Below are 22760 nucleotides of genomic sequence, written 5' to 3'. Positions count from 1 at the left end.
AATCATTTTGACCATGAATAGATGATATAGATGAACCTCAAATACACCAAGATGAGCTATGCTGAAGACAAAAGTCACCATGTACGGGAATACCTGGGAGACACTGTGGGTTCCGTTCCAGACCACTGCAATAAAACAAGTTTCACAATACCCATGAAGTTTTTGGTGTCCCAGCACATAGAAAAGTTATGTTTCTGTAATGGTGTACCATAGTCTATTAAATGTGTCTAAAAAACAATGTATATACCTTAATTTGAAAATACTTTATTGCTAAAAAATAATGCTAGCAACCCTGTGAACATTCAGCAAATCATAATTTTGCTGATGGAGGGTCTGGGCCTTGATGTTGATGTCTGCTGTCTCATCAGGGTGGTGGTGATTAAAGGTTGGGGTGGCTGTGGCCATTTCTTAAATTAAGACAGCCATGAAATTTGCTGCATCAATTAACTCTTCCTTTCACAAAAGATTTCTTTGTAGCATGCAATGCAATTTGATAGCATTTTACCCACTGTAGAATTTCTTTCAAAATTGGAGTCAGTTCCCTCACACCCAGCCTCTGCTCTGACAACTGGGTTTGTGGAATATTCTAAATCCTTTGTTGTCATCTCAACAATGTTCACAACATCTTCACCAGGAGTAGATTCCATCTCAAAAAGCTTTCTTTGCTCATCCATACCAAGCACCTCCTCATCTGTTCAAGTTTTGTCTTGAGATTGCAGCAGTTCAGTCACATCGCCAGACTCCACTTCTAGTTCTCTTGCTACCACCACATCTACAGTGGCTTCCTTCATTAAAGTTTTGAATCTCTCAAAGTCATATGTGAGAGTCGGAATCACCTTCTTCCAAACTCCTGTTAATGTTGGTATTTTCACTTCCTCCCATGAATTGCAAATGTTCTATTGGCATCTAGAATGGGGAATTCTTCCAGAAGGTTTCAATGGACTCTAGCCCTACAAAGTGTATATCTTAAGTAAAATAAGACTTGAAAGTCAAATTGCTCCTTGATCCATGGGCTGCAGAACAGATGCTGTATTTGCAGACAGGAGAACAACATTCATCTCCTTGCATATCTCCATCAGAGCTCTCTGGTGACCAAGTGCATTGTCAATGAGCAGTAATATTTTGAAATATTAATTTTTTTTCTGAGCAGTAGGTCTCAACAGTGGGCTTAAAATATTCAGTAAACCATGCTGTAAACAGATGTGCTTTGTTGTTCCATTTCTAGAACACAGGCAGAGTAGATTTAGCATCATTCCTAAGAGCAATAGGATTTTTGGAATGGTAAGTGAACATTGGCTTCAACTAAAGTTACCAGCTGCATTAGCCTCTGAGAAGAGAGTCAGCCTGTCCTTTGAAGGCAGGCATTGCCTTCTCTCTGGCTATGGAAGTCCTAGCTGGCATCTTCTTCCAATAGAAGACTGTTTCTTCTACATTGAAAATTTATTGTTACTGTAACCACCTTCATCAATGATCTTAGCTGGATCTTCTGGAGAACTCGCTGCAGCTTCTCCATCAGCACTTGCTGCTTCACCTTCCACTTTTATGCTATAAAGATGGCTTCTTTCCTTAAACCTCCTGAAGCAATGTCTGCTAGCTTCCAGCTTTTCTTTAGCTTCCTGACTTCTCTCAGCCTTCACAGAATTGAAGAGAACTAGGGCCTTGCTCTGGATTAGGCTTTGACTTAAGGGAATGTTGTGGCTGGTTAGATCTTCTATCCAGACCACTTAGACTGTCTCCATGTCAGCACTAGGGCTGTTTTGCTTTCTTATTATTCATGTGTTCATTGGAGTAGCACTTTAAATTTCCTTCAAGAAGCTTTCCCTTTGCATTCACAACTTGGCTTACTGGCCCAAGAGGCCTAGCTTTTGGCCTATCTCTGATTTTGATATGCCTTCCTCACTAAGCTTAATCATTTCTAGTTTTTGATTTAAACTGAGAGACATGCAACTCTTCCTTTCAGTTGAACACTTAGAGGCCACTGTAGGGTAATTTATTGGCTTAATTTCAATATAGCAATATCTCAGGAAATAGGCAGGAGGAGAGGGAGAGAGACAGGGGAGTGAGCGATCAGTGGAGCAGGGAGAACACACATAGCATTTATCAGTGAAGCTTACCGTCTCATATGGGAATAGTTCATGGCACCCCAAAACAATTATAATAGTAACATAAAAGATCACTGATCACAGATCACCATAACAGACATGATAATAATGAAAAGGTCAGGAATACTATGAGAATTACCAGAATGTGACACAGAGACATGACGTGAGCACATACCGCTGGAAAATCGCGTCAGTGGACTTGCTCGATGCAGGGGTGCCACAAACCTCAAATTCGTAAAAAAATGTCGTATCTGAAGGCCAGGTGCAGTGGCTCATGCCTGTAATCCCAACACTTTGGGAGGCCAAAGTGGGCAGATCACAAGGTCAGGGGTTCGAGACCAGCCTGGCCAACATGGTGAAACCCCATCTCTACTAAAAATACAAAAATTAGTCGGGTGTGGTGGCCCACAGCTGTAGTCTCAATTACTCGGGAGGCTGAGGCAGGAGAATCGCTTGAACCTGGGAGGCGGAGGTTGCAGTGAGCCAAGATCATACCACTGCACTCCAACCTGGGCAACAGAGTAAGACTCCGTCTCAGAAAAAAAAAAAAAAGAAAAAAAAGAAAAAACATCATATCTGTGGAGTGTGATAAAGTGAATAAAATGAAGCACAATAAAACAAAGTCACCTGTATCATGTACAGTGCCGCTTGCATATATCGTTAATCTTTTCTCTTTTTATTTTTCCCAGTAATGCCATTGGTCCCCTGGTAGCTTTGTGGCTGATTTACAAACAAGGCGGGGTAATGCAAGAAGCAGCTACACCCGTCTGGCTGCTGTTTTATGGAGGAGTTGGAATCTGCACAGGCCTCTGGGTCTGGGGGAGAAGAGTGATCCAGACCATGGGGAAAGACCTCACTCCCATCACGCCGTCCAGGTAAGCCTGGGCTGGTGGACGGGAAGGGCAGGTCTTGTCGTCCGAGGCCTGGCTAGAGCTGCCTGGCTGTGTCTGAACAGCCTGCTCAGCACCGGCAGTCGGCAGCGAGTCACAGGGAGGAGGGGACAGTGGGCAAGAATGGCCCTACTTACCATGCCACCTATCCTTGCCCTCCCTCACTGTGTCCCGGCCCCCAGCCACAGGGTCCCTGAGATGAGGAGCGGGAAGGGCAGACAAGCAGGGGTAGCAGAGCAGAGCAGGCAGGGAGGAGAGAAGCAGCTCACCCTTAGCCAGCACGGGGGCCAGAGGCAGGTGGGCAGGGAGGGCACAGACTTAAGCAGGCCCCCAGGCTGGCCTTTCCTGAAAGTTCTCTGGCCACCCCAGCTCTCAGCAACCTCCCTGCTGGGGTTACTTTCCTCTTGCTCTGCCAGACAGCGAGGCGCCCCCTGTCATCATGGGTGAGCTCTGGAGGCTTTAAATGTGGTCTCTCAACTGCATAGCCTTTAGCTGCATCAGGGCTTAAAGGAACTTCCAGAACTTTCAGAACATGACCAAAATTTGGAGCCACCTGTGGTAGGAAATCTCTGTCTTTTTAAAACATACGGGAGGTTTCCTTTTCCTACAGGCTCTGGGAGTTTCAGGAAGTGATCCAAAGGCACCCAGGGTGGGGAGGACCGGAACCCAGGTTTCATCACGCAGCTCTGCCCTGCATCTGCAGAGAAACCTAAAATAGCTCCACTGAGCCTCCTATATAAATTTCCAATTTTAAGTTCTCACTTGAAAATAATTTCAATAAAAGATATTTTAGAAGATTGATTTGAAGAAAAATTCGTAATCTGAGAAAAATACACTTTTGCAATAAGTGCACATTTTTTAAATGAGAGCATAGTTTTTCATTTGCGTTTTAGAAATGACTGATTTACTATCTTACTGCACAGCAGGAATGTCTGGCCCAGTGTGTGGTCTTTGAAACGTATCAGAAAGCCAGGCTTCTGGGGGCCGTGCACAGGAAAACGCAGCCTTGGTGGGAATCGCTGTCATTGAGCAGCGGCCTCTTGTTCTGTTAAAGTTGATCTTGCCCAGTCAGCAGTCGGCAGTCACCCCAGAGAATGTTCTGGCAAGCCTTTGTCACCCGCGGGGTGTCAGGGAGGCGATACAGAGGACGCCCGTGACGTGTCTCATGCTCCCCCCGCAGCGGCTTCACGATCGAGCTGGCCTCAGCCTTCACGGTGGTGATCGCCTCCAACATTGGGCTTCCAGTCAGCACTACGCACTGCAAGGTAGGCCCCTGCTAGCCGGGAGCCCTTCTCCAGGCCACTGGGATGGGTCAGGGCCACCGGAACACATGCGAGGGAAGCTGTAGGGCTCTGTAGATGGTTGTGCAAAACGCATCTCCAGGTTCTCTGGGTCTCTGGGACCTTGTTTTCCTCCATCTGCCCCCTCCACCATCCTCTCGGTAGGACAACACCATCCCTTGTTCAGACCTGGCTTTTCCAAGGCAGAATGAATGCTAGGGCTGGTCTGCCTGGGACTGTCCTGCTGCCCTCCCACTGCTTCCACGGTGAAGTTTGATTGGCATCCTGTGTGCGCTGAGCATACCTATGGGCTCACTTGGGAGCCTGCCACTTGGTCCCGCCATTGAGGGGACTGGGGGTTGACAGTGGAAATAGCAATTAACAAAAATCATCTCTGTGGAATTGTAGGGCACGGTTGTTTCTGGTTTTGTTCCTTCTATGATGTTCAAAGTGACTGTATTGCCATAAATTCCCCATGAGGGGTAATGACTGATACCGACCACTGAGGAGTGCTCTGAAACCTACAGCTGGACAAGAGAGGGCTCCTGGTCGTGGTGTGGAAAGTTGGACCAGTGAAGAGGAAATGGGCTCTGGGAGTTTCAGGGAGTGATCCATAGGTGGCCAGGGTGGGGAGGACCAGAACCTGGGTTGGGAGGACCAGAGCCCGGGTCTCATCACCCCACTCTGCCCAGTATCTGCAGATACTTCTAAAATAGCTCCGGTGAGCCTCTTTATACAGACACACTCACCAGTCTCAACAAAGTGAAAGTCACTTCCGGATTTTTCCTAGGTTCATTCATTTGTATCATTCAAGAAAAACTAATTGGCGTTTGCTGCATGGGGGCAGAGTTCTCGGCACCAGAAGGAATATATGAGCCCTCATAACAGACACAGCCACCCATGTTTATATTTACTCACAATTTTAAGATTCCAGCCAATATGTTTAAAAGAAAACTCCAAGCAAAGGCAAGTGGCTTCATGCTTCAAACACCCAGGTCAGGTGGCCCTCACAAGAGTATCTGGAGTGGCCCAGCAGCATGTTTCCAAGCTGGGGCTCTGCGCATGCGGAATCAGCCTCAGTGGAAAGAGTTTGTTTTGTGTTTTCCTTTTTTGCTACCATATACAGAAATATTTCAATTTCCACAAAGTTTCTGTATAGAAATCCCCCTACTCACTGATTATCAGGAGAGTGCTGGTACTGTGCTCCACACCACACACGTGGTGCGCCGCCCCCTCTCCACAGCAAGCCTGTGGGGGCGGAACTGTCACTCCCAGTCCACAGGTGAGGAGACTGGGTTCCCTCAGAGCTGGGCCGCTTGCTATGTGCACACAGCCACATGTGGTAGATCCAGGATTCAGATCTTCGCCTCAGGCCACACACCTTCTCGTTCAGGTCCCCATCAGCACGATTGTGGTGCCCAACCATGGCCAAGGTGCCTGGGGCAAGCACTCCACTGGTGCCATGAACATGAGCTCCCTCAGTCTCCCCAAGAACCTTCCCCAGCTTCACAGATGAGGAAACTGAGGCAGAGGAAAGTTAAGTAACGTGCCCGAGATTACACAGCCAGGGAGCAGCCCAGCTGAGGCACCCACGTGGACAGCATAGCCAGCGTCGTCCTCCCCCGCTCTGCCTGGCAAGCATGGGGGAGGAAGGCAGGAAGAGGTGCGGGTGCGCCCGCCGCCCATTCATTGTGATTTCCTAATGTGGGTTATTTAAAACTTACCAGAGAAGCACATATTCACTGAAATATTTCAAACAATACAACACTATAAGGAATGAAAAGTAACATCTTCCCCGGACTCCACGTTACTTCCATTCACTGTGGTGTGTGAGCGTGGAAGAGACGCATGTAGCTAAATACATTCTTTTTCCAAGGACACGGGCTTGTGACTTTTCTATAGGCATCAGTTGTCTTTTGGAATGCTTTTAAACACATGTAATGCCATCTTTCTAATGATTAACCTACACTTAAGCAAGACTGCTGAAGGCTAACTCTTCCACACCAGTTGAAATAGTTTTTTTTTTTTTTTTTGAGATGGAGTCTCACTCTGTCACCCAGGCTGGAGTGCAGTGGCATGATCTTGGCTGACTGCAAGCTCTGCCTCCTGAGTTCATGCCATTCTCCTGCCTCAGCCTCCCGAGTAGCTGGGACTCCAGGCGCCTGCCACCACGCCCGGCTAACTTTTTATATTTTTAGTAGAGATGGGTTTTCACTGTATTAGCCAGGATGGTCTCGATCTCCTGACCTCGTGATCCACCCGCCTTGGCCTCCCAAAGTGCTGGGATTATAGACATGAGCCACCATGCCCGGCCAGTTTTGTTTCCTTTGAGCTGGTGATGAGTAGTATTAGGATAGCTTGTTGGCACTTAAAGCAGGTCTCCCTGAATGGGACTGCAGTGGGGTGCCATCTGTAAAATAGACAAGACAGGTCACAACTTGGGTTTGAGTCAGTTTGTCCGATATCATTGATCATGGACTTCTGGACAAGGCCCAGAGCTATTCCCTGTGAGCACTAAGGACACAGCCTCAGCTCTCAGGAACTTGCAGTGTAGTTGGAGAGCAGATGGCTCTCATCAGAGTCCAAATAATAGAAGTGCTGAGAAGAGTTCACAGTTGTCATTACTCCACAACACTTATTCTCTCATGTCACATATTTCCCCTGCACACAACAGTCCCCAAATGGCAAATGTGGGATGAACTATGAGAGCCGTGGGATGGCGTGAAGAATGGGGCCCTCTGTGAGTGAGGCTGTGAATCTGGAAACATTCAAAGGGTATTGATGTCCACATAGAGTCATAGTTGAATTGCATCAGTTTTCAGGATAATTATCCTGTGTTTGATTTTTAAGTTTCTTGCTTAGAGCCATCTAATAGAAGGTAGGGAAAAGTTGGGGACTTGACAGGAAATAAGATGGAAACTATTGTTTAAAATGAGTTTTTGAATGTATCTAGGTACATGTTATTGATTTATGCTTCCTTCTAAGTATACATGGCTAAGTGCATAGATTTGTTTTATTTTGTTTTGTTTTGTTTGAGACAGAGTCTCGCTTTGACGCCCAGGCTGGAGTGCAGAGGCTTGATCTTGGCTCACTGCAACCTCTGCCTCCTGGGTTCAAGCAGTTCTCCTGCCTCAGCCTCCTGAGTAGCTGAGATTACAGGCATGCACCACCACACTTGGCTAATTTTTGTATTTTTAGTAGAAATGGGGTTTCTCCATGTTAGCCAGGCTGGTCTTGAACTCCTGACCTCAAGTGGTCCGCCTGCCTCGGCCTCCCAAAGTGCTGGAATTACAGGCATGAGCCACTGCGCCTGGCCTAAGTGCATAGTTTAAATTTTGTTGTAGCCTATTTCAAAACATTTATGAAACCATACTATATTATGTGATATGTGTGCTGAATGTATAACTTGGGAAAAAACAATTAGAAAAGTCCCGTTATCACATTTTATTCCAGAAGGCATATATAAGACAGTCTGTTTGATGAGTTTCACCCTGTATGTGTTCCAGTTTCATACATTTTGTATTTCATATCAGAGGACTCAGTTTATCAGACACTTTCCTGGAATAATTCCTTTGAGTAGGGTCAAAAGCCTTAATTGGCCAGGCACAGTGGCCCATGCCTGTAATCCCAGCTACTCGGGAGGCTGAGGCCGGAGAATCGCTTGAACCTGGGAGGCGGAGGTTATGGTGAGTGGAGATCGAACCATTGCACTCCAGCCTGGGCAACAAAAGCAAAACTACCCCCTGCCCGCCCCCCCAAAAAAAAAAAAAAACAGAAGCCTTAATTGAAGACATAGAAACTGGTCTTGATAAAAGAATCCTCAGACGTTATGTTTCAGCAACTCGTTCATCGTTCTTCCATTCTGTGACCCTTAATCACCTTTGGTCTTTAGCCCTAGCAGATAACACACAGTGCCGCTACTGAGCACAGTCGCTCTTGTGTGTGCTCTTTAATAGGAATTTGGAAGTCATGTTCTGCAGAATGTTTTAATTCCATATTGGGTGGATTGAGATTATTCCTGTTTGTGGATCACCCACATTGTCAATCTTCACTGATGACATAGATGATGATTCAACCACCATTTCAATTTGGAACAGCATATAGGGAACACTACTTATTTCAGATGTAGGATTATAATTTCTAATTTAATTTATAATTCTTGCTCTCTGGTCCCCATTCTTCTCAACAATTTTTTTGCTATAACTACCTGATGATGGCCTTCAACTTTTAGGAAACACACTCGATTTATTAAAAGGGAAGTTAGAACACAGCAAAAAATACCATTTTACATCCACAGAAGACATGATCAGTAACAAAGACATAGTACTCTGGATCTTTTATGAATCAAATAACATATAACTAAATACATAAAATTGTTAAGAACTCAGAAATTACTGTCTTAGCCTATGATAAATGAAGTATAGAAAAAGTATGTGGGAATATGAAGAATTTGAACGTTTATTTAGAGCAGCATAGTTAATAAATACGTACAAACTTTTACCCTGATGATCATATGCCTTCCTGTCAAGCATCATGAAACATTTATAAAAATCCTAAAATCAGAAAACCATGATAAAAATCTCTATAAAATTTTAAAAACAGGCCTGGCATCGTGGCTCACACCTGTAATCCCAGCACTTTGGGAGGCTGAGGTAGGAGGATCACTTGAGCCCAGAAGTTTGAAACCAGTCTGGGCAACATAATGAGGCTCTGTCTCTATTTTATAAAAATTAAAATTTAAATTAAAAAACAATTTTTAAACATACATTTTGCTAACCGTGATCTCTAATTACAATAAAATTAAACTAGAAATTAATTATATATTGAAATAAGAATGTATCCCAACGGAGACTTTTTAATGGGTTTTTAAGGTAGCAATTGAATTAAGGAGTTTAGAAAAATACAATGATAGCTTTCTCAGAAAATAATAAAAGCTATAATAATGTGTGTGTCTGTGGGTGGATACAAATAGCAAAACCTGTGGCAACCAAGTTATGCTAAGATGAAAATTCATATCTTTAAATGGTTTAATTGATCAAAGGGAAAATAAAATAACCAAGTATTAAAATTAGGATTTTATAAAAAGTCCAGGACAATAAAAATTGAGGAAACAGGTTGTAAGAAATATAGAAGCAAAATTAAGTAAAAACAAAATAAGGGGAGAGGAAAGTGGCTACTAATAAAATATCAGATCACATCAAGGAAAAGAGGGAGGGAATGAAGTGGGGGAAGGAGGAAGACATTGTGATGACAGATAGAGAAGACCATTGTTTCCATTATTAAATAAACCACACAGCTATATGCTAAGAATTTGAAAACCCCTGTGAATTATTTTCTGCAACAATATACATGACAAAGAAATATTGGCCTAAGAAGTAGAAAAAAGTGGAAAATCTGACCCAGAACAATAGGATGAAATTAAGGGAGTTCTCCAAAAATAACTGTTCTCACCTAAAAAGGCAAAAAGTTGCTAGGGGTGGGGTGGGTGAGGATACTGCTGACTAGATGAATTAATTAGAATCTTTTCCACTTAAACAAAAAAAGCAGCTCTCACATGATCTAAACTTTCCCACCATGTAGGAGGAAAAACAAAACTAGAAAACCTCTCCCATTTGTGCTCTGGCGTACACCGAATAACCCTAATACCAAACCTAATTTAAAATATCACGAACAATGATATCTCTAAAATGAATAGCCACACGTAAAACTTTAAGCAAGATGCTGATAAATGACATCAACAATATTTGGCTGGGCGTGGTGCTCACGCCTGTAATTCCAGCACTTTTGGAGGTTGAGGTGGGCATATCACATGAGGTCAGGAGTTCAAGACCAGCCTGGCCAACACATGGCAGAATCTGATTGATTGATCTGATTTGATCCTGACCGATCTTCAGCCTACATAGAGCAAGACTCACCCCAAACAAACAAATACTATACAAGAACCTTTCAGCAGGACCAAATTGATCAAGATTACCAGAAAGTGGGCCCTTCAGGATACAGGGCAGGGGCTTGCATCACTCCACCTCACCAGCTTGTGCAGGGCTTGAAACCCTGCAGGCCTGGTGATGGGTATATGGGCAGCTTCAGTATAATATGCCTTAGCAATCCACTTAGTGCAAAAAAAAAAAGATGTCTGTTGAGATATAAGCCAAAAGACATTTTATGATACTCAATTTTTTCTTTTTTTTTTCTTTCTACATTTCACTTTGCCTAGGCTGGCAAATGCACATCTTGGCTCACCACAACCTCTGCCTCCCGGTCTGCTACCTCCTCCTCAGCCTCCCAAGTTGGGATTACAGGTGCGCACCACACCCGCTAATTTTGTATTTTTAGTAGAGACAGGGTTTCCATGCTGGTCAGGCTGGTCTCTTGAACTCCCACCTCAGGCAGGTGGTCTGCTCCACCGCCTCCCAAAGTGCTGGGATTATATATGGAGCCACCAAGGCCGGCCATTCAGTATTTAAACACTACTAGAGTCTTGGCAGAGTGACCAAGTCCAAGATAAAAATAGAAAAATCCAGCACTTATTCATCAACAATAGCCAATTAGAAAATGTAACGGAAGGGAAAAACTGCCATCATAATTGCAGCAAAAATAAAAGGTATCTCAGAATTATCCTAATAAGCACTGTGAGTGGCACCAGGTACAGTGGTGTGTTCCTGTAGTCCCAGCTACTCAGGAGGCTGAGAGCACGAGGACAGCCCGAACCCAGGAGTTCAAGACCAGTCTAGGCAACATAGTAAGACCCCATTTCTAAATAAATAAATAAATAATTTTTTAAAGAAGAAATGTGAGTGATATATATGGAAGAGGCATAAAACTGCTCAGAGGTATAAAAAGATAATCTGAATATGAGACGTAACATGCTATTGGATGGGAAAACCAGATGTTGTAATGAAGTCACTTCTCCCTAAATACATCCTGAACAGGATTTTACTTGGAACTTTACAAAATGAGACTAAAGAATACATTTTGGTGAAATAAATTATCAGCAATATAATGATCTAACAAGAAAACTGATCTAACAAGAAATGATCTAATAAGAAAACTGAAAGGAGAAACTAGCCTTACCTGACATGTAATGTCATATAAGGAAACAAAAGTCAAGAGTAGGTCCTGGGAGGAGGGGTTGGGAACTGGGCATTAGTGTTTTATGGGGCAGTTTCCATGTGGGATGATGGAAAAGGTTCTGGAGACGGATTGTGGAGATGGTCTGCAAAACAATGTGATGGTACTTAATGCCTCTAAATGGTATGCTGAAAAATTACTAAAACTGTAAGTTTTATGTTATGTATATTTTACCACAACAATTTTTAAAAGTAGATACCTGGATAAGAACAGAGTAGATAGCAATGGATGGAACCTGTTCCATATGAGCATATATTTTGAAAAAGGGAAAATTTAACCAGTAAGTGTTTGAAAGGTTGGATAGCTGTCAGTCTAGAAAAACAAAATTAGACCACTCTCAAAATACATGAATGTAAATCTGACGGCTTAAATAATATTTTTTAAATATTCTTAAATTTAGAGTAAAATGGAACTTTATTTTAGAAAAATAAAATGGAATTAAATATTTGTCAAATATTCAAGCCAAAGATAAATCACAGAAGAAAATTATAGCATATTTTACTGCATGAAGTTAGAAACTTGAAAGTGAAACAAAGCAAAATACTACCTAGAGAAAATATGTGTATTCAATATCACAGAGTTAATATCATTATTCAGTGAAGACTACACATAAATAAGGAACACATTAGATTTTATGTAAATGGACAAAATACATGAAGAGACATTTTTTTTTTTTTTTTTTTTTTTTTTGAGACGAAGCCTCACTCTGTCGCCCAGGCTGGAGTGCAGTGGCACAATCTCGGCTCACTGCAACCTCCGCCTCCCCAGTTCAAGCGATTCTCCTGCCTCGGCCTTCTGAGTAGCTGGGACTACAGGTGTGTGCCACCATGCCCAGCTAATTTTTTGTATTTTTGGTAGAGACAGGGTTTCACCATGTTAGCCAGGATGGTCTCGATCTTCTGACCTCGTATCCGCCCGCCTTGGCCTCCCAAAGTGCTGGGATTACAGGTGTGAGCCACTGCGCCTGGCCGACAATTTGGATATGTCAAAGCTAGAGAGAGTGAAATTCAGTAAATATATTTTTTAAAGTTCAGCCTTAATTGTTATTAAAGATACGCAAATTAAAGCAGCAACAGTGCATCTTTTTGCCGGTTAATTAGCCAAAAAAAGAACAACTTACATGATATTTATCATGCGCTGATATTCACAGATTATGGATGACACTACATTTACAGCTGTTTATAAAACTATTTGTCATTAGGTATTAAGATCCTAAAACATGTTGGGAGAGGAAAGAGCTCTTCCTTGAAGTAGAACTCCATGTGAGAAATTGGAATGGAGTTTGGTAAATCACCATTTTATTTTATTTTATTTCTTTTTATTTTATTTTTTTGAGACTGAGTCTCATTCTGTTGCCCAGGCTGGAGTGCAGTATCGCGATCTTGGCTCACTGCAAGTAGCTGGGATTCCAGGTGTGCACCACCACACCCGGCTAATTTTTGTATTTTTAGTAGAGATGGGGTTTCACCATGTTGGTCAGGCTGGTCTCGAACTCCTGACCTCAAGTGATCCACACACCTCGGCCTCCTGAAGTGCTGGAATTACAGGCATGAGCCACCACGCCCAGCCTGGTAAATCACCATTTTATAGCCATCATCATAAACATTGGATTGTGAAATCTTTAGCAGAAGGGGAAAGTGAAGTTTGATAAGATGCAGGATATTTTAATCATATTAAAATGCCTCTTCACAGATTGTGGCAAATGTCAAAAATTAGTGAATTTGGGTAAAGAGAAAACAGGAGTTCTTGCAGCTTTTCTCTAAGTTTCAAATTATTTCAAGATACATTTTAAATGTTCCCTGTTAACTACAGTCGATTTCAGGGAAATTTTCTTTTTTTTGAGACAGAGTCTTGCTCTGTCGCCCAGGCTGGAGTGCAGTGGCGTGATCTTGGCTCACTGCAAGCTCCGCCTCCCGGGTTCACGCCATTCTCTTGCCTCAGCCTCCTGAGTAGCTGGGACTACAGGCGCCCGCCACCACGCCTGGCTAATTTTTTGTATTTTTAGTAGACACAGGTTTTCACCGTATTAGCCAGGATGGTCTCGATCTCCTGACCTCATGATTCGCCCACCTCAGCCTCCCAAAGTGCTGGGATTACAGGCGTGAGCCACTGCGCCCGGCCGGGAATATTATTTTTAAAGCCAAAATCCAGCCTGGGCACAGTGGCTCACACCTGTAATCCCAGCACTTTGGGAGGTCGAGGCAGGCTGATCACTTGAGGCCAGGAGTTTGAGACCAGCCTGACCAACATGACAAAACCCCATCTCTACTAAAAAATATGAAAATTAGCTGGATGTGGTGGCGCTTGCCTGTAATCCCAGCTACTCAGGAGGCTGAGACAGGAGAATCACTTGCACCTGGGAGACGGAGGTTGCAGTGAGCTGAGATTGCACCACTGCACTTCAGCACTTTAGGAGGCCGAGGAGGGAGGGTCACTTGAGGTGAGGAGTTTGAGATCAGCCTGGCCAACATGGTGAAACTCCGTCTCTACTAAAAATATGAAAATTAGCCAAGGGTGGTGGCACACACCTGTAATCCCAGCTGCTCAGGAGGCTAAGGCAGGAGAATTGCTTGAACCTGGAAGATGGAGGTTGCAGTAAGCTGAGATCACGCCACTGCACTCCAGCCTGGGAGACAGAATGAGACTCTGTCTCAAAACAACTATATAAAAACTATATAAAGAGCTATATGCTGAAGAGAAGAATACCCAAACAATTCTACCTAAAATCTAAGCTATTTTACAAGCTTTAACAAATGTAGGGGACTGGGTAATGTTGTAGTAGAGCTTGTTTCTGAGATTAGCCCACGTACCTTGGTTGAGTATAGCCTTTGTGGCTCACCTGTTTTTACTTTGCAATGTCTGTACTCCCACAGGTGGGCTCGGTGGTGGCCGTGGGCTGGATCCGCTCCCGCAAGGCTGTGGACTGGCGCCTTTTTCGAAACATCTTCGTGGCCTGGTTCGTGACCGTCCCTGTGGCTGGGCTGTTCAGCGCTGCTGTCATGGCTCTTCTCATGTATGGGATCCTTCCATATGTGTGATTTGTCTTCTTCCAGCTGCAAACAGCTAAAGGGATGGTCTGGTGTGGGCGTGTGGGAAACACGTGCCCTCGTGCCACACATACACATCCTGGCCTTGCACGGTTCTCATGACCAGCTCTCTGCCTCCCTTCCAGGAGGCTCCATCCCACACCGTTCACCCGGGCTGCGGAGACTCACCTTCTCGAGCTAACTTAACTACTGTACATAATAATATGTATTAAACTGGTATCCTGGTGATATAATGTGGTGCAGTTACTTATATATTAAATATCTATTGTATCCATAGAATAGGCAGCGTTATTTCAAACATATTCAAGTTGGAAGTGGAAATCATTGCCTAGAAGTCAATATTCAGTAAATCTTGTACATAACTATTTCGATGGCAAATGTTAAGCCTTTTAAAAGGAAAGAGTAGATTGGAAAATGATTTTTTTCCAAATGATGTTTTTCCCTTCTAATATACTATAAGGTGATGAGCTTCAGGACAGGCGACACGACCCTGCAGAGGCCGCGTGCCATGGGATGCCAGCGGGATGGGAGCTCACAAGTGCTTTCACTGAAGATTTGTTCATATATTGTGTATTGATTCTTGTGTAATATATCATCATTGCTTTTGTAAATACGTAAAACTGTAATTTTTTAATGGTGTGCTTCCCTTATACTTTTTTGATCAGAGAATTTTGGAAAGTACCAAAGAAGCAGGGGAATCGTTGGCCAGTGTTACATTTTCACATTGTCTGTCTCCCACCCTCACTGATCATGCCTGCCCCGGAGCAGTGTGTGGCGGTGACACCGTCACCCAGCATGCGCCACGCCGTGGCTCCCACCAGCAGTGCCACCGCCGCCACCACACCCCAGATCCCGCCCGCCCTGCAGTGGCCTTTCCTTGTCATCAGAGTAGAGAATGCACAGGTGTTGGTGAGGGCGTGCGGCTGAGCACTACATGTCAAGTCCAGGGTCAGTTTTCATCCCAGTTCTCCCGGCAGCCCGAAGAATGGATCCTTGTCTCAAATGTCAGCACAAAGGAGGCTTTTTCTGTGCTTTGACATTCTAGCAGTTCAGGGATGGGAGGGAGGGGAAATCCTGGACGCTGGATGGAGTATTTCTCTGAGGCCCACACAAAGCTGGACATCCCCAGGCTCTACTCTATCCCATTGGAGTCTCTTGATAGCGGGAGGGAGGAAGTACGACTAATGTTGGAGCCTGAAACTATGGAAATGCTGCTAAAATTTTTATATTGACAAACATTTTCTTGGTACTTCATTGTGATTTTTCATTAATCAACCATATTAAATTTATAATAAAAAATGCCCCTCGGAAGTTTGCCTCTGAAGCCTTTTCCTCAATATTGACAATTTTTCTTTCAGAGTTTCCACAAAAACCAAAGCTATAAAATTTGGTCCTTGTATTTTTTCACATACCCTTTGTTCATTTCCCTTATTTGACTACTGTACAGGTTTGTACAGAAAACACAGGTGAGCAGGAAAGGGAGGCATGGCATCCCCGCCCCGCACTCAGAAACCCACAGTCAGCAGCTCATGGAGCAGTCGGTTGCCACGTTCAGGGCTGAGGACCAAGCAGGGAAGTGCAGGTCTTATCCTTTGCTCAAGCAGCCAAAAACACCCTGGCTTGCAGCTTCTGGAGCCCCCAGAGGGAAACCCCTTAATCCTCTGCAGCGGTGGCGGCACAAGCTCCAACTCCCTTAGGAGCTGTGAAGGCGACAGATGAAGCAAAGTGGCAGGTATAAAAAATGCATCTTGTGACTGGGCGTGGTGGCTCACGCCTGTAATCCCAGCACTTTGTGAGGCTGAGGCTGGTGGATCATGAGGTCAGGAGATGGCGACCTTCCTGACCAACATGGTGAAAACCCCATTTCTACTAAAATACAAAAAAATTAGACGGCATGGTAGCGTGCACCTGTAGTCCCAGCTACTTGGAAGGCTGAGGCAGGGGAATTTGCTTGAACCCCGGAGGCAGAGGTTGCAGTGAGCCGAGATTGTGCCACTGCACTCTAGCCTGGTGACAAAGACTCCATCTCAAAAAAAAAAAAAAAAATGCATCTCCACTAAGAGCCCTGCCCTTTCTGGTGTTTAAAATGGCACCTTAAGCCCTTCATTTCCCCACTTCAAGAAAAGATCGATTTTCCTCCCAAATCTATGTAAGTAATAGCACAACACAATGCAGGTGAACCTTGTGCAGCCCAAACAGTGCAGGATTCAGGCAGAGACACGTTAGCCACCCCTGTCCAGGGAGGAGGGCTGCCACCTGGGAGCCCCAGCCCAGCCCGGCAGGCAGGACAGGCAGGATGGCAGAGGCAGCATCTTGGGATGAGAGGGGAACAGGCCACACTCACCACGTTGAGCATTCTTGTGACTGAGCACAGGCGCCTCAGTGGCAGTTCTGGGAGAAGCCTCGCCTACCCACACCCCTGCCCAGCCTCGCTGTGATCTGACACACAGGGCCGCCTGGCCAGCCAATCCCCGACAAGTGAGAGAAGTCACTCCACCTGGGACCCCTCCTGCAAGGTGGCTCCTGTGGGTGGCTGGGGGTGCTGCAAGCCAAGGGCGGGAAAGCAGAGTGCCCAGGGAGCCAAGCGAGGTGGTGGGAGAGTTTGGTCAGCTGAGGCCAAGCATGGACCATCTCCAAGCCGGAGGGGACGCTGGCAGAGGCTCCCTGTCTTGGGCCACCAGCCCACAGTTCTACCCAGAGAATCTTTCCTGAGTTCACCGGCCTCTTCCTCTGATAATGCAGAGTCCTCAGACAGATGGAACCCCGGCCTGCTGCTCACTGCGATTCTTTTCATGGGATCCCTTTACTCCACCTGAGAGAACCGTGGGGAGGCCTAGAGACTCTCTTTCCTGCTGTCTGGGCTTCTCTGAGGGGGCAAAGTCTGGATGCTGTCAGAGGAGCTTGAGTTCCGAAGACAATGGTCTTTTTTAACTTCATTACTGCTTTTCCAAAGGGAATGAACTTTTTTTTTTTAGACAGTCTCTGTAACCCAAGCTGGAGTACAATGGCGCGATCTCAGCTCACTGCAACCTCTATCTCCCATGCTCAAGTGATTCTTGTGCCTCAGCCTCCCGAGTAGCTGGGACTACAGGCACCCACCACCACACCCGGCTTTTTTTTTTTTTTTTCTGTCTCTTTGTTGAGATGGAGTCTCACTCTGTCGCCCAGGCTGGAGTGCAATGGCACAATCTCAGCTCACTGCAACCTCTGCCACCAGGGTTCAAGCAATTCTCCTGCCTCAGCCTCCTGAGTAGCTGGGACTACAGGTGCCTGCCACCGCACCTGGCTATTTTTTTTTTTTTTTGTATTTTTAGTAGAGACGGGGTTTCACCATCTTGGTCAGGCTGGTCTTGAACTCCTGACCTCATGATCCACCCGCCTCAGCCTCCCAAAGATATTTGGGATTACAGGTGTGAGTGACCACTCCCGGCCAGGAATGAACTTTAGAGCGAATATCTAGACACAACAGATTCATTTTCAACAAGATAATTTTTTTAAATAAGCCCTCTCCACCTCACCTTCTTTAAAGAAGCTGAATCCTTAATCAGTAGAGATCTCAAGCTGCAGAATAAACATTTAAAATCAGCATCGTTCAGGATGACATGTAAAGATCTCTGGCCTCTGGGTTTATTTGATGACAAAGTGAGGTGACGAAAAGGCCCTCCGTGTAGCTGGCACAGTGCGTTTTGAGGCATCCCAGGACGAGGCTGTTGCTGAACTGTGCTTGTCCAGGGCAGACCACACTTGCCAGTGCCTTGAAGGGTCCTGGAGTCTGGCAGAACCGGGCTCAGAGGTCAGCTCCTGCTTCACTAACCCTGGGCCACTTCCATTGCTCCTATTAGAGCCAGTTTTCTTGTGTACAAAATGGGCCAAGGGACCCTTTCCCAGGAGTGTGAGGAATCAGGGCATCGGCATGAAAAAGGGATCACCCCAGGGCCTGGCACCAAGCAGGGGCTCCCTGGGTAAGCATTTGTCCCTCTCGTGAGTGAATCCTTTATTTTTATGGGTGATTCCCCTCAGGAGGACGACTCTCAGGACAGCATTAATGGGATGATCAAGAAAAGGAATAGAAAAGAGACCACAGTTAAAACAAAACCACTAGAGACAAGAACGCTAGCGAATCGGTTTCCTGCATGATGGGGGACTGGGGAGACCTGTAGAATGTGGTTACATAAGTGGGCAGTGGAGCTCTGCTCTTGGATTAACTGTTACCCTCTTAAATATTTTTATGTTTTATTATATTGAAAAAACAATAGGCCAACCGCAGTGGCTCACAACTGTAACCCCAGCACTTTGGGAGACTGAGGCGGGTGGATCACTTGAGATCAGAAGTTCAAGACCAGCCTGGACAAAATGGTGAAACCCTCTACTAAAAATACAAAAAAAAATTAGCCGGGTGTGGTGGCACACACCTATAATCCCAGCTACTTGGGAGGCTGAGGCAGAACTGCTTGAACCCAGGAGGCAGAGGTTGCAGTGAGCTGAGATCATGCCATTGCACTCCAACCTGGGCAACTGGAGAGCGAAACTGTATCTCAAAAAAAAAAAAAAGCATGACTCATATTATGAAAAAAAAAAAGTCACTTATATCCCATCATCCTGCCAGCACTCTTCTGAAACATTTTCATTTCCCTTATTTTACTGGATCTTTGAAACACCTGTAGCTGGCCGGCCACTGCAGGCACAAAAGCCCCGAATGAGAAAAAGTTTCGGGGCCAACTCGTCTGGGGCCAGGGCAGGCCCCAGGCTTCCTGGCCTTATCTGGAGTCTTCTGGTTCAGCAACAGCCAGGCCCGTCCACAGCTGTGGTCTCCATAAAAGGGGACTGTGGGTAGGCCCAGGAGGAAGTTCCAGGAAGGAGCACTGCGAGAGGTGGCTAGGAGCTTGGAAAGGAAGCCTAGGAAGAGAGGGTGAGGGCTCATTCCGCCTGTTTCTATAAACGAAACACGAGAAATCAATATGATCTTAAGTGAAGGGTTTCAGACTCGGTGAGGATGAGCATCTGCTCTCCGTGTGGCTAGAACAAAATCTACTTACACAGCAAAAGGGATTTGGGCCAGAGTAAGATGGAGAATTTCCTTGCTTTTCCCGAGACTTGCCATTTAGAGGTTAAACCAGACCCTGATTAGAGACTGCAATGAGTGGTAGGGAGTGGGGCAAGGAGGTCAAAAGTAAGAGGGTCTTAAAGGGCTCCAGGCAGAAAGCACGGACGAGGAAGCTGTGGGCATCTCTGTTTGGCAGCAACAACAGCGGCACCTGGTGGGGTCGAGTTTAATTGCAACTATAACTATCTGTCCCTTTCGATTGCAGCAGTGAAGTCACCTCACTGAGTGTTAATTATACCATAATTCAGAGTTGCAAGAAATGCTCAGAAGTGCCAGGAATGGCCTGTGTTTCTTTGGTGGTCACAGGGAACTGTGATCGCCTGCCGAAGGAGAACCTCGGTCCCTAAACAGAAATCCCCTTGCCTGGGAGGCCTGACCAAGGTTCGCCTGCCTGAGGGCTCCTGTTCAGCAAACATCATCCACCAGTGCCTATCACCTGGCACGCGACGGCCTGGCAGCTGCAGGAAGGAAGACAGAGAGGCCTCCAGTGCTCGTGGGCAGAGGAGAGACAGGCACACAGCTGCAGCACAGCGCTTGCCGCCCAGGCTGTGTTCACCGGAGCTGGGAGAGGTCGGGAGTTATCAGAACAGAGGCGGCAATGCGGCCGAGACTCCATGTGAGAAGGGCACCCAACGCACAGGTTCCGCCTGGGGAACGGTGACTTTTGGATGCCTGCAGAATTTCCGAGGAGAGACATCTGCCAGGCAGCTCGAAATAAAAGTTTGGAAAGAGGGAGTTCTGCTATGGAGAAATGCTTCGGGAAAGAGCTTCAGGAGGCAGCTGTCCAGGAGGCAGGTGGGAGTGGCAGTTTACCGAGCAGGGCGGGTTATGAGCCCCGGAAGGCGGCAAGCACAAGCTCCACTCCCCTAGCCCCAGGCTTGGACGCCCTCCACAGGTGGGCAGCCAGATCCCGGGGAGGGCCGGGGCCAACTGTGCCTACGCTGCACAGGAATGCTGTGCCCCGTCCTTAACCTTCCTTCCACGTGACTGGACCCCATTTGGAATCCACTTTTTCTTCCCACCCCCTTTAATCCACTCCGCCAGAGGAAAGGAGTGTATTTGGTAACTATTGGGGAAGAAGGAACTGGGCGTGTTGGAGTCAGCCCCCCTTGGGAGGGAGGCTGACCTCAGAACACAGGCGCTCCGGTCTCCTCCGGGCCATCCAACCTCTGCAGGAGGGGAGGCCTGCCCGGCCCGACATTGCCGGTGACTAACGCTAAGCCACAGCCTCACCAGGCCTTTCTCGGTGGGAAAAGCGACATTCATGGAGGTCTATCCAATAGCACCCTGTCCTAATTTACAATTCGCTGTTTTTTTAAGAGACGGGGCTCTCTTTATGTTGCCCAGGCTGGTCTCGAATTCCTAGGCTTAAGAGCTACTCCAGCCTCGGCCTCCGAAAGTTTTAGGATTCCCGGCGTGAACCACCGCCGCGCGGCCATGATTTGTTCAAAGCTGGGCAAGGCCGGCGGCGCTAGTATCCCACCACCCTTCCCTGAGAGGCCGCTGGGGCGCAGTGCGGCCCACGATTAAGGGCACGCGGGATCTGAAAATGCCCCTCGTGCTAACACAAACGTCTTCACCCAGAACCGGGGTGTGGGTTACAGGGGAGGCAGCACCTGAGCGCCAGCACTGGTGTGGTGGGCAAGGGAAAAGGGGGCTTTGCTTCTCAAGGGCAGCCTAGGAAGCGGCATGCGGAAGGCCGGGCTTGGCGTGGGGACCCCAAGCGTTTACAGAGAACGCTCAGAGGGCCGCGCGGCTCCGGCCCCTTCTGAGCTCCCTTCCGAGTCCCCGCGCTAGAAGCTGAGGCTCAGAAAGGTAACAGCGAGCCTCCGAGAACAGGCACAGGAAACCAGACGAAACCGTAGGACAGCACTGTCCTCCCCTGTCCCTTAAGCAGACCCTCGGCATAGGACGACGGTCAGCGATGCACCGCGACATCGTCCCGGTCACTTGCGGGAAAATTTGTATGTAAAATAGGATGCGTTCACTTAACATTTGGCTCACGCCTGTAATCCCAGCACTTTGGGAGGCCGAGGCGGGTGGATCACCTGAGGTCAGGAGTTCCAGATGAGCCTGGCCAGCATGGTGAAACCCCGCCCTCTACTAAAAACACAAAAAAGTAGCTGGGCGTGGTGGCTGGCACCTGTAATCCCAGCTACTCGGGAGGCTGAGGCAGGAAAATCGCTTGAACCCAGGAGGCGGAGGTTGCAGGGACCGAAATCGTGCAGCCTGGGCGACACAGTGAGACTCCGCCTCAAAAAAACAAAAAGAAAAGAAAAGAAAAACCCCATGCTTGTTAGTCTCTTACCACAAGAAACACTCGTCCTCCTGCGTCACCCTCCATCGGGGGAGCCTTGCTAAGGGCAGCGAGCGGAAACCAGGGCGTCTCCCCTAGGCCGGAACCGTGCTCCACGTGGGACGCCCGTCAGCCAGTGCAGCCGCTGGGCCTCCGCCTCCTCCAAACTGTAAGAGTCCTAAGAGCTTTTTCCTGATTACAGAAATAATGCGAAACTTGCTTTAGAAAACTGGAAAAGTATACAGTAAATAAGGATATTTATAATTCCACCTTCCTGAGATAATGAATATTAACATTTTGGAGCATTTTCTATATTTGCAATCACATTTTTAAAAATAAAATATTAATATAAACCTAGAGGCATATTCCTTTCATCCACTTCAAGCCATCAATACAAATAACTTCCACCCAAGAAACAGAGGCCTCAGGGTTCCCCTGCTGCCCCTTCCTCTCTGTCCCTTACCTGCAGGTGGAATAGTCCTGCCTCTGACACAGAGCCAGGGTCCCGGGCAGCTCATTCATCCCCCATACCCCAGAGGGACGCCGGCAGCCACTGTTGGCCCACGGGGCCCCCTCCACACTCGCGCTGCAGGGAAGGGCCTTCCAGTAAAAGACACAAGGTGAATTATACTAAGTTACAGTTCACCCCTTCTCACCCCTTTTCCATTTGTTTTACTTTATCTCTGGTAATGGTGGTTCAACCCACAAATATAACATCAGAGAAATAGAACTGTCATGTGGTTGGTATCATAGATGTTTTCTGACATACATGCCATCTAGTTCCTACCCAGTTACCCCTAATTTGGGTAAAGGATATTGTCTAGTTAAGATCATCTTTGAGGGAGGATACCTTGCACTGACATTTCCAAAAAGCAAATGTGTCTAGTTGTTTGTAAGACAACTCATGTGGAAA

At 46.4% G+C, this 22760-nt stretch overlaps 1 protein-coding gene across 7 annotated transcripts in view; it reads left to right on the top strand.

Annotated features, from left to right (window-relative positions):
- The window catches only part of SLC20A2 (solute carrier family 20 member 2), a 126380-nt gene extending 110622 nt beyond the window's left edge, over positions 1–15758 (top strand). For all 7 annotated transcript variants that reach the window (XM_009212982.4, XM_009212980.4, XM_009212981.4 and 4 more), the window contains 3 exons: positions 2792–2977; positions 4173–4257; positions 14274–15758. In XM_009212982.4, coding sequence (XP_009211246.1) covers positions 2792–2977; positions 4173–4257; positions 14274–14438 — 436 coding nt within the window. In that variant the 3' untranslated portion in view covers positions 14439–15758. The remainder of the gene's footprint in view (positions 1–2791; positions 2978–4172; positions 4258–14273) is intronic.
- The last annotated feature ends 7002 nt before the right edge of the window (positions 15759–22760 follow it).

Source organism: Papio anubis, chromosome 8 (assembly GCF_008728515.1).
Source record: "Papio anubis isolate 15944 chromosome 8, Panubis1.0, whole genome shotgun sequence".
In the NCBI taxonomy this organism is placed as follows: Eukaryota; Metazoa; Chordata; class Mammalia; order Primates; family Cercopithecidae; genus Papio; species Papio anubis.
The sequence above is the reverse complement of the archived record's forward strand: the minus strand, read 5'-3'. Positions and strand labels throughout refer to the sequence as shown.